At 35.8% G+C, this 16,920-nt stretch overlaps 1 protein-coding gene across 1 annotated transcript in view; it reads right to left on the minus strand.

The window, feature by feature from the left end:
* The window catches only part of LONP2 (lon peptidase 2, peroxisomal), a 78,542-nt gene that overhangs the window by 44,049 nt on the left and 17,573 nt on the right, over positions 1–16,920 (minus strand). Inside the window, exons 7-8 of the mRNA XM_037516301.2 lie at positions 13,282–13,540; positions 5,012–5,153 (exon numbers count right to left, since the gene is read on the minus strand). Coding sequence (XP_037372198.1) covers positions 5,012–5,153; positions 13,282–13,540 — 401 coding nt within the window. The remainder of the gene's footprint in view (positions 1–5,011; positions 5,154–13,281; positions 13,541–16,920) is intronic.

Raw genomic sequence — 16,920 nt, forward strand, 5'->3', positions numbered from 1 at the left:
GGGCAAGCAGAAAATATTAGACAATATATTCACCTTTAGTCAAACAGAAGTCTAAGACAGAATTTTGCAAGACACAAGAGAAAACAGTTTTCATTAAGTATGGATGAGATTATCAGTTGACTTTACATTAGAAACCATGTAGCTGAAAAGCAGTCTAAGATACACTGAAAGAGCTGAAAGAAAATTAAGAAAAAAGAGTACCAACCAAGAACCTATATCCAATAAAACTATCCTTCAAAAATAAGAAGTTAAAACATTCCCAGGTAAACAGTGGGTGAATCTGTAGCTAGCAGAATAGATTACAAGAAACACGAAATGCTGAAATGAAAGGACACCAAACTGTATCCACACAGAGAAATACAGAACACCAATAAAAGGAGTCATGCTGGCAAGTACAAAAGATAGTATACATATATTTTGGTAATTCTTATCTTTTTTTTTTTAAGATTTATTTATTTATACAAGAACCAGGGTACAGGCCAGATGCGTGTGGGGGAGGGTGAGAGGATTCACCGGAGACAGAGCAGGGAACAGAACAGGCAGACTGATGAAATACACTGCTGAGGGGAACAGCGGGCGAGACAGGAGAGGTCTGCTGCGCCATGTGGGATTCTCCCCAGTCGGCCGGGATCGAACCAGCACTGCAGAGGACAGCTTCACAGTGCAGTGCTCAACTGCCTGCGCCACCAGGGAGGCCTGGTAATTCTTACTTCTACCAAATTCAAAAGATTTCATAAACCAGTAATTATAGTTAATCTTCATTATTTGTTGGATTTCACTTTTGCAAATTTGCTTACTTGCTAGGATTTATTTATAATTTCAAAATGAATACTTGTGACACATCTGGGTCATTTTCAGACAAGGGTAAGTAAGCACATCACCCAAGGTGCATTTCTCCAGTGAAAGTCAAACAAGGTGAAGCTCTGCCTTTTCACCTCAGCTCTTATACTCTAACCAAGCATCCTCCTAGTGATATATTAAGATTTTATTTTTGCATTTTTCTGTCAGTGATTTTGCTGTTTTAAAATGCTCCCAAAGTCAGGATGAAGTGCTGTCTAGAGTTCCGAAGTGCAAAGCTGTGATGTGTCTCATGAAGAAAATACATGTATTACTGGAAGTCCTAGCCAGGGCAATAAGACAAGAGAAAGACATACAAGGAATCCAAATAGGAAAAGAAGAAGTCAAACTATCACTATTTGCAGATGATATGATAATCTACATAGGGAACCCCAAAAACTCCATAGAAAAACTAATTAAACTCATCAATCAGTTCAGCAAAGTGGCAGGATACAAAATCAACATGCAAAAGTCAGAAGCCTTCCTATACACTAACAATAAATCTGAAGAAGAAGAAATGAAAAAAACCATCCCCTTTATTATCAAAACAAAAAAAATCAAATACTTGGGAATAAATCTAACAAAAGAGGTAAAGGACCTTTACAAAGAAAACTATAAAACACTGTTAAAAGAAATAGAAGAAGATACAAAGAAATGGAAAGACATCCCCTGCTCATGGATTGGAAGAATAAACATTATTAAAATGGCCATCCTACCAAAAGCAATATACAGATTCAATGCTATTCCAATAAAAACTTCAATGTTATTCTTCAAAGAAATAGAACAATTATTGATGAAATTCATATGGAATCACCAAAAACCCCGAACAGCCAAAGCTCTCCTGAAAAAAAAAAAGAAAGGAATGGAGGCATCACACTCCCAGATTTCAAACTATACTACAAAGCCATAATCATCAAAACTGCATGGTATCGGAACAAGAACAGACACACAGACCAATGGAATCAAATAGAAAATCCTGAAATAAACCCACAGATTTATGGTCAACTAATCTTTGACAAAGGAGCAAAGACTATGCATTGGAGCAAAGAAAGTTTGTTCAATAAATGGTGCTGGGAAAACTGGGTCGCTACATGCAAAAGAATGAAGCTTGACCACTACCTCACACCATACACAAAAATCAACTCAAAATGGATTAAAGAACTAGACATAAGACCTGAAACCATAAAATACATAGAAGGAAATATAGGCGAAACACTACGTGATTTGCACATCAAAGACATCTTTACAGACACATCACCCAAAGCAGTGATAGTGAAGGCAAAGATAAACAGCTGGGACTACATCAAATAAAAGAGCTTCTGCACAGCAAAAGAGACAATAACAAAAACAAAGAGAAACCCCACCAACTGGGAGAACATTTTTGCACACAACACTAATGATAAAGGACTGATCACAAAAATCTGCAAAGAGCTGATGAGACTCAACAACAACAAAGAAAATAATCCAGTCAAAAAATGGGCAGAAGAGCTAAAAAGAAACTTCTCTGAAGAGGAAGTGCAAATGGCCAACAGGCATATGAAAAAACGTTCAACATCACTTGCAATCAGGGAAATGAAAATCAAAACTACCATGAGATACCATCTTACACCAGTGAGAATGGCACATATTAAAAAAACTAGCAACAACAAATGTTGGCGAGGGTGTGGAGAAAAAGGAACTCTTCTGCACTGTTGGTGGGAGTGCAGACTGGTCCAACCACTATGGAGAGCTGTGTGGAGATTTCTGGACCTACTAAACATAGAGCTTCCATATGATCCAGCAATTCCACTCCTAGGTATTTACCCAAAGGACACAGAAACATCAATTCCACAGAGCACCTGCACCCCTATGTTTATAGCAGCACTGTTTACAATAGCTAAGCTTTGGAAACAGCCCAAATGCCCAAAAATAGATGACTGGATCAAGAAGATGTGGTATATAAATACCATGGAATATTACTCAGCATTCAAAAAAGATAAACACATGCAATTTGCAGCAACATGGATGGCGCTGGAAGGGATCATGCTCAGTGAAATAAGCCAAAAAGAAAAAGAAAAATATCGGATGGTCTCACTCATAGCAGGAATCTAGAAAACTTAAATAAGAGACCAGGAAAATGAATAACTATAAGAAAGTGAAAATCAAAATCAACAAAAAACTATGAACCAGAGACATTTTTGGGGGGTGGGGGGTGGGGGGTGGGAGGGGACGGATTGGGGTCAGAATGGGGGGGTTGCAATTGTATGGGGAATATAAAAATAAAATTTATTATTTAAAAAAAATACATGTATTAGATAAGTCATTCGGGCATGATGTTATGGTGCTGATGGTCATGAGTTTAATATCAATGAATATATACTAAATATATCAACTCTAAAACAGAACCACAAATAAAACAAGGTTATAAACTGATAAGCTTGTGAACTGGCTTGTAGGAATCTAAGCGTATTTCCCCAGGAGCTATTTCAGTATTTGCTGCAATTTTAACAGAATATAATTACAATGAATAATGAGAATCCATTGTATATTATAGTGTCAATAGATTCACAATGTACAGAAATATATTCTGGATGACAATAACAGCACAAAGGCAGGCAAATAGAAGGGCTTATTAAAACCAAATTTCTATATACTATTTAAGGCTAATTTTATGTGTCAACATGTAGCGTTTTAGGATGAGATTAACTTTTAAATGAGTGAACCTTTGGCAAAATAGATTGTTCTCCATAATGTGGATGGGCCTTATTCAATCCACTGAAGATCTTTACAGAACAAAAAGTAATGATTAGCATGTTTAATTTAGCTTAGTTTGGTCATTCAGTAGCACTCTTTCCCTAATTAAAGAAGGAAGAGAGAAAAGGGGGGGAAACAGGCATGTCTTCACCTACATTTTTCTCATAACATCAGTATTCAAGGCACTTTTTACTCTACTATAGTCTCAGAATTTATATTGCAAATGCAGCATGTGGTGAGATAAAAAATTAAGGTAATACCCTGGACCTCAAGTTTTTAATTTATTAAAAGATGGAACAGGATTATTTGTCAAGTCCCCCTCCTTTGACACTCTTCATATAGTTATATAACTTGTATTAGAAGATTATATTTGATTTAAATAGTATATATACTACTTGATCTGATTACAACTGGATGTAATTCTAATTAAGAACTTTAAGTTTTAAAGAGGGGAGCTTACTATGTATAGATAATGACTTCTCTACTTTGGGGTCCTATGTGTTATTTAAAACTATAATTATTGCCCATATTAAAATGCTAAATATCATGCATTTTATTTGCCCACTCACACAAAAGCTTATCCTTGAAATGCACTCATATTTATGACCAAATTTTACTGTCTACTAAAATTTGTTTGCCAAATAGTTGGTTCTATTTTTACATTATTCCAATAAATTTTCAAAAAAGATTATCTAAATTTTGAATAAATGTACCTGTGTTGATGACAAATGTAGCTGGAAATACATTCTATTTTATATAAGCAATAATTTCCATGGAAGCTGAAGGAAATGGGTATATATCCTCAGTAATAAATATGAACACAATCAAAAATTAACAGATATCTAATGAAAGACTCTAACATAAAAGACAGGCCAGAAAATAAAAGCAGCTTAAAGAAAAAGTAAAAAAGTAATCTACTGGTATCTTTCTCACAGAGATAAAAGAACATATTACATATGACAATGTAATGAGATACTATAAAAAGAATATGCGGAGAAATTAAAAAAGTTCTTTGAAATGATAAACTCATACAAAAAGTTGAAAGATCAGAACAGCAATACAGCCATGCTATTTTGAGAATAGAGCTGATCAACTAAAAATTGAAGAGGCCAAAGGGCAGAAGAGGAAATGAGGGAGCCCCAGGGAAAAAGAGACTTGCTTGATGTGTTGTTTGCAATAATTTTAAAGAACTATCGGTCTCTAAGCAATAAACATCCATGAAATTTTGTTAAACTGTTTGATAGAATAAAGGAATACAAAACAAACGAGGGGAAATACTATAAAAAAGCAGGAAAAAGAAACTAAGACATTTTAACTTAAAATATCAAACTGCTTCCCCTCCCCCACAACTAAATCCATGCAACTGTATGTTACTTGCACATGATCATCCACTCTCATCCACACTCAAGTGTGACCAGAGAGGGAGTTTTCTGGGTCTTACCTCAAGCAGAGCTGCTGCAGGATCACCTTGTAGACTCTTTCCTAGCTTGTCAACCTCATCTAACAGGAAGACTGGGTTATTAACTCCGACCGTCTTCAAGCCATTGATGATGCGGCCAGGCATACTGCCCACGTAGGTGCGCCTGAGAAGCAGCAGCAAATCAACAATGAGATGCCAGGGGCAAAGCAGTATCATTTAGTAATCAATACACAGAATTGGGAAAAGTCCACTTTTGCAGTAATACTGCAAAGAGGTATTACAGATTTAAAAAGCCCTATTAGATTCAATTCTTATTTTCTTTTGATTTTGACTGACCTGTGATGTTGGAAGAATCGTATCTAATTTTTGCTACTTAGTGAAACTGAAAAAAATTAACTTAAGTTTCATAGCTACGGTTCTTACTCTTCAAGATTCCAAAATGTCAGCAAATGGGGTACAATGTTAGAAGGCTAAACAGTGAGCGCTGGATACTAGTATTATTCTTCTTTCCTTAAGGGCTGTAATATTTCATTTTAGTAGAAAAATGAACTAAAAAGAATCCACAACGTCCAAAAGACCCTACGATTTCCAAGCTTTTCATAGTCTTTCAGAGTACCCGCACCCCCAACACAACCACCTTTTTACACTTTGTTGTAGTTGCCCCAGGGCTGGCTAAATCATCAGCATGTTCATGAAGGAAGTCAGAATTAGCTCAAAGGCTACTCAAAATAGAGATTAAAAAAAAATAGGAAAAATCCAAAATGCCCTTTATTTTCAGAGGCAATGATTTGTTATTAATTGTGGCAAGAAGTCCTGCGGTTAACAGTATTTTATCAAAATTCTATTGATTCTGGTCTTTTGAAGAAAACCGTGTTCATCCTTACACACTTAACTGGAAACCCAAAAGTGTTTTTAACACTGTGCATTACAATGTTAGAGTGTTTTATCATATCTAAACAAGAATCATTTCCATAATATGACAGACGTAGCATGGCATGAAATAAAAACAAATGTTTGTCAAACCAAAAATGTGTCTTTTTTAAAAAAGGCAGCAAAACTTCAAGTAGCAGTTTCCTAATTTGGATTACAACCTTGCTGCCTGGGCATGCGTGGAGCAAACGTCTGTGAAAAGGCATACTGGGGTGACTGCATTCGACCAGTGCTAAGTGGAACTGCAGCCATTACCTCTCCGGCTGTGCAAGGCTGAATGAGGCAGTGGGTCTAAATGCTGCCACATGACTAACCTAAAGTAGGACATGACAAAATGGACAAAATGACCTTTGAAAACACAAAAAAGTCTTAAAAATATTGTGGGAATGGCTTTTGTTTAGGGAGAGTGACCGACGCCCTGGAACCAGATACCCTAAAAGTTACCACAGGATTAGCACAATTAGCTTTCTAGAATGGAATACAGGAAGGACAAGTCAAAACTAGTGAATTCTCTGAAACTGTTTCTGTAGAAAACTTACAGATTTGCTGTTATTCTTTGATTCTTAAGAGCAGTAGGAAAGGGAAAAAAGTTTAAACCTCATAACTGCCAGACATCAGCTCTTGCTGCACTCATTTCTTTTCCTTTTCTTACTGTTTTTGACAGGTAGGCTTCAATAATAGGAAATGACAATTCCAGACATAAAGTTGTGGAGAGAAAATATTCTAGCTATCCTTTGTAAAGAAGTGGAAATCTAGCTATAGTCACTGTATACAAACATTTCCTCCTCAACTTTCTCTAGCTTTGCAGAACCTAGAGAGGTAAGGCCTGAATTCTTTTTCTGTCTGGAATTCAAGGTTCTTCACAATTCACTTTCCATGATTTCCTAACTCACTGCCCTTCCTCTCCCCTTTCATATATCACCAAGATCCTACTGACCCCATCCCCTTATGCTTTTTTCCTTTGTTAATATGGTGCCTTCTGTCCTTACTACCCTTTCTGTCTGTGAATCCAAGCAATTCTGAGAGACTTCTGACCCGCTCTCACAAGATAATTCCCCAAATGCAACATCTACAACAATTTCCTGGCCCTTAGTTCAACTGATACACACTTATAACCCAGTTTTCATTCATGGGTACCAAGTATATAGCCTCCTCCAAAAACCAGTGAGCACTTTGGTGACAGAAAGTGAGTCTTATTATAAAGTAGCTACTGGATAGAGCTGTTAAAGTTGTTCCCCAAACACAAGCTTGTGTTTCCTACTTAAGGACACCAGAAACACCATGCCAGCACCCAGATATCTTTCTATTATACCTGCTAGGGTCAGACAAGTCTGTGAATGTTACTTTGGACAAATTATCTAAGGCCCAGTTTTCTCACTGGTAAAATGGTGGCAGTAGTGCCAACCTCATGGATTACAGGAGGATTCTGAGAGAGCTCAGTGTAAGTAAAGCACACAGCAAACTTCTGGAAGATGTTAAGAGAACTGTTACTAATAACAGCTAACAGAAGCAACTCTCATCTTTTCAGAATACCAAACACACTCCAGGGATGCACTTAGTATTCCTCAATTACATTTGATATTCTGCAAGCACTAGTATAACCAAAGCTACTTAAGTCAAACCAAAAAGACAGCCACTATAGGAGTCTGTGAGTACCTTACATTAAGGAATTTATATATAATGTGCTTGTCTTGTACCAGGAGATACAGCAGTATGCCACTCACTGACTGAAGATACAGAATATACTTTGTATAAACCTTTGGGATATGAGTTAGATGTGCAAAATGTAGCAATACACAAATTAAAAATGTTCTTGTTGACATCAAAACAAAGGCAACCTATTTTTTAATAACAAAGTGGCATGCCAAAATAGCCTCCAGAGAAACTACTTAAGTAGGAAATAAATGAAACCAGTAGCCTTTTATAAACTATCCTGTTTTTGAAGGCAAAAGAATTTTCTTTTTTTATGTTCTTCCTCACCATGCACCCAGAAAGTAATATAACACCACACAGGAAAGTTTGCAAAAAATATCTCACTTCAATTTTTTCAACCAGAATACATGACTACCCAGTTTTTCCTATATTTGAAGCACACAAATTGAAAAAATATATGAATTCATTTTTTTTGTAATTGCTGCTGGCCAATTTATAGGCTTATCAGGACTGCTCAAGTAGTGTATATATAAGATGCACAAAAACAAAAGTGTCTATATGATTCAAAATTTTAAGTTATGCAACAGCATTTTTCATTTTCCAAAAGTCTAGTTTTATACTTCAAAAAACAACTACCAAGAATTAAAACATCATGTACTGGCAGCCCTATGGGATTCAACTATTTCATTGTTCTGCCTCATCCTTAGCTACCTTCAAATCTAATGTTATCCAAAAGGCTGGTCAGTCTGTTATGGCCAATGACACCTACACAAAGGAACAAGATGTGTCTTTATTTACCTGTTTCCTAGTATGGGGGAGGGGGGTAAACAGGCCTCCCTCCATGCCTATTCAATTACGGAACTCTTAAGGGCAATCTATTAAAATGTTTTTTAAAAGAACTAGAAATATAAAAACACTTATGCTATAATGTTAAGCAAGGGTAGGATTACAAATTTGTTGCATTTAAACAAAAAAGGGCAAAAACTGTCCAAAGAAAAATGTTGCAAATAATTACCTTTGTGTGATAGAAAAACATGAGGATCATTTTTAATTTTGCAAATTTTCAACCAAGACTATTTCTTTCTCAAGTGGAAAAAGCAGTAAGTCTTAAAAGAGATCTTAATAATCTCAAAAAGAAAAACAGTCTTTAAGGAACTAAAAATAGTTCATAATATAGAATGTCTACACAAATCATTATACTCATTGCAGTCATTCCTAAATCTTTACATACGCTCATTTGCATGGATGCAAAATTGCATGGCTTCCAAAATGTTAATTACGTTTTAGTCTTACTTGAATTCATAAAGCATTTAAGAGAATGCTTACCATGTTTAGCACTGTGTTAAAAACAGTATGGACTGATACAAAAGAATATAAGATATACAATAAAATACCCACGCTACAGAGCTTGTACTTTTTATATATTTGTTTCATCTCTATAGTTACGTATTAGAAATGCCAGAGGTCGATGTTACTTAATCATTAAAAAAGCACAATAGATAGTAAGTCCTCAGTGGGCCTCCCCTGGTGGCGAAGCGGTTGAGCTCTGGGTTGCGAAGCTGCCCGCAGCCGCTGCAGCGCCAGTTCAATCCCCGGCTGCCAGCGAGGGTCCCACATGGCGCGCAGACCTCTCCTGCCACCCGCTGCTCCCCTCAGTGGTGTATTTTGTCACTCTGCCTGTTCTGTTCCCCACTTTGGCTCTGGTGAATTCTCTCACCCTCCTGTGCTTCTGACTGTACCCAGTGCTTGTATAAATTAAAAAAAAAAAGATAATAAGTCCTCAGTTTAGAGGAGAGTAAGATCAGAACTGACTGCATTTACATTAATGGAGGAAGCACTGGGTTGGGATCTTAAAACAAGCCTAAGGTTTAGAGAGGAAAAGAAAGGCTATATGCAAATACAGGTTTGACAGTGAGGAAGCTATATGGCTGGCACAGTATGCTAAAAAAAAAAAAAAAATTAGTTTGCCACTCCAGTTATTCTCTTTTTTCCCTTGTAGAGACTAATTAAACTTATTTGTTTCACTAAGTAGTCTGTTCTAGGTTAGTTAAAAAATTATAATATCAGGGCATCCACAGTGGCACAGTGGTTGCGCGCTGGGTTGCGAAGCTGCCCGCAGCCTCTGCAGCTCTGGTTCGATTCCCGGCCACTGGGCGAGGGTCCCACATGGCGCGCAGACCTCTCCTGCCGCCCACTGCTCCCCTCAGCAGTGTACTTCGGTCCTTCTGCCTGTTCTGCTCCCCACAATGGCTCTGGTGAATTCTCTCACCCTCCTGTGCTTCTGACTATACCCAGTGCTTGTATAAATAAATAAAATAAATCTTTAAAAAAAATTATAATATCACTATGAAAATTTATCAATATTAAATTTTGATAAAAAGTACATTTATCTTATTGCTTGAAAGATTCCTTGCGATGATAATTATCTGAGCAAACAGCTGATAAAGTTATTGGTATCAAAGAGTTAATACCAACGAGATACATCATAACAAGTCACCATGGAACAGTTAATGAAAAACAGATGATCATGCAAACATGAGTTCATAAAATTTCACTGTTAGATATTTAAAATGTAATCTCTATGAACTGATTAAATTACTTAAATGTAACATTTAATATGAAGTTGTAATGTGTAAAAACCAATAGAAGGAAATAGCAATTTTATGGTTCATGAAAGTGGACAGAAAAATCTCAATGGAGATAAAACCAGTGGAGAATGAAAAGACTGAAAAACTGCATTAGTTAAAATGGAGTATAAACATTACTATTCTTTCTGGAAGTCACTCAAAACAAAATGCATTTTGGATCAATATTTAGTCCAGATCACTATTATCTTCCCACTTTAAGATTTAAATGTAAACCAGTCTTTCTTTTTCTTTTCCATTTCCCACCTCATCATCATTTAGCTCTAAAAAACATATTTTTGGCTGTCTATAAAATCAAGCCCCATCCTATGACATCTTCCTTCACATAAACACATACTTGAAGCAAAAGGCTAGCATTCGTGTGTGGGAAAACAGGGAAAGGGAGTGACAAAATCTAGAGAATATGCAGGAAGATAAGACAAAGCTGCCCTGTTTTCCCTTTGCTATTTAAGACCACAGAACAGTGGTGCCTACTTAGAGGCTGAGGAAAAACAAAATTTTGCAGGAACTCAATTGTGAGTATGTGACCAGTACTTAAATGCCAAGACCTGGGCGTTTCCAAAATGCCTCAACTGTCACATGGAACCACTTGTTCCCACAAGCTCTACCCACTGGCTGTGCCAAGTCCTTGTACAGTTCTTTCTCCCCACTAGTCTCCTCTAGTAAGTAACTGCCACATACATGCATATCATTCTCACCCTCTCCCCTTCATCATAGTCCCCTCTCCACCTGCTTCTACACAGGTTTACCAAAGGAAAAAAAATTCTCAAGTCTTTGATCATTGAGTAGGTAGGTGTAGAATGATTCACTAATAAATACAGATTCCTATTTGGCAACAATCACTATACATATCATACATTAGTAAAAAGCTTATATTAAGATACATTTAGGCAACTACCCAAGCTCCATCTACAAAAGACGCATCAAGTAAATTCTTACTTGCTTTAAATTCCAATCTCGGTAATAATCACAAACATGACAATATAGACATTGTAAAAACAAATTCTATCTCTATCAGTAAAGAGTCCACACAGAGATCTGTTTAAACCTAATGTTCACAAGAACTGGTGAGAATTACAACATAACACATTATCCACTGATAGGAAACATAAAAAATATTTTTTTCCCACAATTCTGCCACAAGTTAAATAATAATGTTGAGAAAAAGTAGATTTAAAAATCAGATTGTAATCCCCGGCTGCTCCCCGGCCACTGGAGGAGGGTCCCACATGGCGCGCAGACCTCTCCTGCAGCCTGCTGCTCCCCTCAGCAGTGTACCTCAGTCCTTCTGCCTGCTCTGCTCCCCGCTCTGGCTCTGGTGAATTCTAAGCCCTCCCGCGCTTCTGACTGTACCCAGTGCATGTATAAACAAAACAAACAAACAAACAAATAAATAAATAAATAAAAATGCCTCTATTAAAAAAATAAAAATAAAAATCAGATTGTATAAGTTATAGTGAAATTTAATCCAAAACTTGTTCCTCAGAATTTAGAATTAAAATAATAATTAAAGCTAATATTTAGTGAATGCTCACTGTGCTTTCCAAGCCTTACTGAATAATCAACACAAATGTGGAAAGAAATACAGATTGCCCATGTGTCATGACATTAATTCCACTTGACAGTAATTCCACAAACTCACTCTCTAAATTCCATCAAATACTTACATAATACTTACACTGTGCTACATGCAACAAGAGAAAGAATAAAGTACTGAAACTTTTCAGTGCATGAATCAACTCACTTGAATGGGGAACATCTCCCAAAAGCTCTAAAGCTAAAATGAGAAAGAAGACTTACTCCAAGACTTCAAAGAATAATGATCTCATTTCTTTACAAAAGCAAACTACAGCCTCTAGTGGTACCTGTGAGAATTAAGAAAAGTCTAAGCAGGCAACAAAAATATCTTTTGAAATTTCCAGAAAGAATGACCCAAATTGCTCATTTTCAAAATCTTGGAAAGATTTTTCTTCAACGCCTAACAATTGTATATAAACAAATAAAAGATAGTAGTAACAACCATTTATCAGTTTCTGATAGTTTCCCATGCCATCTAAGGCTAGTGATCTTCTGAATGAGGCAAATGGAAATAAGATATTATAAAACAATCATTCCCATGCCCCTCATTCCAAGTGTAATCCATCTCCTCCAAATTGTAAATATGCATCAAATTACTCTTGGTCACTGGCAGTTGTTCACTGCTTGGGTTGGGGCGCTGGGCAATGCCTTCATTTATAATGTGGACTACTTTTACAACTTTAAGATTGAGGGTATGGTCTTGAAGACAGATGTATCACCTTCAGTTTTGTTACTTTCTACTAGAAGTTAAGGTGCTTCTGCAAAAAAATTTTCTTAGTTGAGATATACTAATCAGTTTCAGATGTACAACACTGTATTCTTTTATAAGTAGTTTGTGACTTCTACATTTTTAATGTTCTTCATTTTAAAATACTCTTTAATACATACATGGCAGGTATGTTTTCTCACAAATTGTAAGTGCTATGAGACCCTTAAACCATGAAATAGAGGTTTAATCTTCCCGAGGCAACTTCCAACCCAAGCAACGTAAATCAGAGAGAACGAAATAAAGAATATTACATGAGTTCTGAGTCTTATTTTTATATAGAGTCTGTAAAAAATGCAAGAATATGCCTTAATAATTATCCTAATCTTTCTCATTACTCATTATTCAACAAGTCCTCTTAAAAGAAACTTTAAAAACAAGCAGAACAAATTTGTTTATCAAAGATGGGTCAATGTTTATGAACTGCTACTAGGCCAAAATTAAGTGTGAAGATATAACATCTAATCATAAGCCACTTACAATTCTAATTCAAATGAGACTGCAAAAAAGCGGGGGCACAGACTCACTCTTCACTGTCAATATGGTGAAGGTTAGCTTGGTTACATCATGATGGTGGAGGCTCTAGGCTAGATAACAAGTACTGTGTAAGTCCTTCCCATTCAAGGGACCCCAAATTGACCCGAGAAAAAGATAAATATTATGCCTTAGCCTCAACTGAATAGGAAGGCGAATCAGAGACTAAACCGAAAGATTTCTACCTGTGTCCTCGAATGTCAGATTGATCGCACACCCCTCCAAGTGCAATCCTGTGGAACTCTCGCCCTAAAGTCTTGGCCACTGATCGTCCCACACTTGTTTTACCAACTCCAGGAGGGCCAACAAAGCAGAGAATGGGGCCCTTCAGGTTGTTTTTCAGCTGTCTGACAGCCAAGTATTCCAATACTCTTTTCTTCAATTTTTCCATGGCATAATGATCATTATCCAGAAGAATCCGGGCTGCTCGAATGTCCAGACGATCTGTCAAATAACCCAACAGAAATAATCTGAGCACATAAAATTTTTAAACGAACACATTTCAAGCCTGGCAAGGGCAAAATCTTTTTTAGAAAAAAAGATGCGATAAGACTTGGATCCTTCTAAACAAGTCCTTGGGGAGATTCAAACTTGGTTTTTCTGCTTAAGAAGATTCGGTATTTACAGAAATAGTTGGCACTACACAATTGAAAACTCAAGGAGTTAACGCATATTATTTCAGTTACAATTATTTTCTAGATACACTGTTTTCTATGGAGATGTAATTTCTCCATATTCTATTTGTGCTGGCATTTGCTCTTTTTAAGTGTTTTTTTTTTTTTTATTACAGATTATGTGATCATTCCAGAAAACTCTGACACTAAAAAAAAAAAAAAAAAAAAAAAAAAGGCAACAGTGCCCCATGGTCTCATGCCTTCCCCACATTACTGCCTTCACTTTGATATGTATTATTTCAGGTTCTATGTGTGCGTGTGTGGGCATGCATGCTTGCACGAGCATGTACTCACACACTTCTTTTTAAAAATAGTATCACATGATACCTTCAAATTTTGTACACTACGCTGCTTTTCTATTTAATACATCATGATATCTTTCAGGATCATATGTATTTTTCAATAACACTTTAGTGGCTACATAAGATCTCATTAATGATCTATGTTCACTTAAATAATTTCATATTGCTCAGCATTTAGGATGATTACAAATCTTTAAAAAGTATACTTCACTGTACATCCTTGTAACTAAATCTCCATATAGATGCATAAATATTTCCTTCAGCTAATCTTCTATAAGCAGAAGTGCTAGGTTAAAAAAAATTAAGACATAAAAAATTGTCAAGTTCTATTGATTGAAGTCTCACCAGAAGTTAGACTTTGTTTCTAGAGTCAAGCTTTATCAGGTGAATGCTTTAGTACTTAAAATACTTAAACACTAGGTCACTGAAGCCAAAATTGCACTCATCAGCTGATGGCAGGCAGGAGAAAATATACAATGTCATACTGTCAGTGAAAGAAGGGGATGGGGAAGGAAAAACATACACAAATCTACTCTTTTTTTATTTTAAATGTATTTATTTATTTTGCGAGGAACTGGAGTGTAGGCCACAGGTGTGGGGGTGAGAGAATTCACCAGAGACAGAGAGGGATGCAGAACAGGAAGATCTACTGAAATACACTGCTGAGGGGAGCAGTGGGTGAGATAGGAGAGGTCTGCTGCACCATGTGGGTAGCTCCCTGGCCAGGGATCAAACTCAGGCTTTAGCAGTGGTAGTGCTAAGTCTTAACCCCTAGGCCACCAGGGAGGCCTACACAAATCCACTCTTACAATCAGTTATTTGGAACTTGTTATGTATTTTTCCTACAGGGAAAAAAAATGGTCTTAATGGTAGTTTGGTTCCCAAGCTAGTCTATAAAAACCTAGCTAAGCAATTTATATATATATATATATATACATATATACATATATATATGCATACATATATATGCACACATATATAATTTAATTATAGTACTATTAATTTTAGTAAAAGTCTTGGCTGAGCAACTTGGAAAGGGAAAAATAAAACTTCTTCCCACTTTCTTGACTTCAGAATCCAAACAATAAATAAAAATGAAAAACAGAAATTTTACAAGTCATTTAGAATGTTGACCCTGACACAAAATTCTATCAAATACAAAACAGTGCCATTTCATATAGCTCTAAATATTAAGATGCTGGTAAATCAAATTATCAAAAGAATAATTTATTAAGTTACAGGGAGTTATGCAGTGATGGTTCAATACTGGTTACTGATATACTTACTAAACCACTATATCCAAGGAGAAAAGCTTTCCATTAAAACACTTGTACAAAAAAGGCACTAGATAGAATGCAACACCTATTTCTGGTTAACACTAAGTAAACTACAGAATTCTTTGTAATAGAAAAAAACCTGAAAACACAATGAAAGTATTTCCTCCAAGAAATATGCTATGTAAATACAAGTTTAAAAGTTTATAAAAAGTTCTTTTAAACTTTAACAGGAAGATGATTTCCATGCTATATAAAAGATTATTTTTTATCTTTCCAACGCAGGATACATTTTATTTGATTATTCATTTTATTATTCATCTGAATAATACTGTGGTTATGTGTAAAAAATTAAAAACTTACTTGAACATATATTTCTCTATTTACAATTGGAAGATTAAAATGGTATCTACTTGGTTCCTCCTATTCCAGATGGGAAAATTGGCAAACATTTCTTCCAACTCTTTTCTCTCTGCTTTTGATAATCTCTACTTAGGTAAGCTTCTAGTTAGGTAAACTCTCTGACAATTTATTATTTGAATAAAAAAGAAATTACTTTTTTTTATGACATGGATTTTATTATTTATTTATTTTTATTTGAAGTAATATTAGGATAACCCCATCAGGTATTGTCACCAAGGTAACCTTCAAGAATTGAAAGACATTTTCATGGTTTTATAACCACACTCACAACAATTATTTTGGCCTGTAAATATAATAATGGTTTGGAAGTTCAACATGACTCCTCTTATACTACAATTTACACATCTCTAGTTCTCTGATGAAACACTAAAGAAGAATTTTCATGATAGGCATGAGAGCTATGCATCCCCAATACTGACACACACCCGGCCTTCTGACATGTGGGTGGCCGCCTTCCCTAGTTGTGAAAATAATAACAGCTTTGCCTCTTTTCATATTTTCTTCATTGTTCTAGTAAAGAATGAGTGTCATAACTCTATGTTCAAATATTTTCCCTAAGAAACTCTCTATAAGTCTAGTAAAAATTCATGATTGCACTTTATAAATAAGACAAGTGGGAAACAGAGGAAATTGAGAGCAATTTACTAGTAGGTTACTAATGGCAAACAATCAAACTTGCAATTTTAATATTCTTAGGCTACCATACTACATACTCACCACATTTCTCTTAAGTCATTAATTTAATTCTGGAACACACAAAATATTACCAAGAAAATAAAATTTCAAAAAAAAGACTCTGGCATTACCAAGTCATCTGGCTGTCCCTTATACTACTGTCAAAAGACAAAATAGGGTTTCAAAATTGTCATAACTCTATCAATGACACAAACAAATACCTATCCACATACCAAGATGGGAGCTTGGCACATTAAATGAAAGCAGAGTAAACACATATAAAGTTTACAGAACTATTTAAGTAACTTTCTTTCCCAGTTAAAACTAAGAGGGAGCAGGGTCCTCTCTAAATCTTGCAGAATAAGAGTATGTCATTTAAAAAGTAGACACTGGGGAGTCACGAGTTAACAGAAGACCCTGAATCAAAATGTATTTTCCACCAGCCCAGCTGAATCTAGAACCACATCTAAATTCAA

This window comes from Talpa occidentalis, unplaced genomic scaffold (genome assembly GCF_014898055.3).
Source record: "Talpa occidentalis isolate TD23 unplaced genomic scaffold, MPIMG_talOcc4v2.1 talOcc4.17, whole genome shotgun sequence".
Classification (NCBI taxonomy): domain Eukaryota; kingdom Metazoa; phylum Chordata; class Mammalia; order Eulipotyphla; family Talpidae; genus Talpa; species Talpa occidentalis.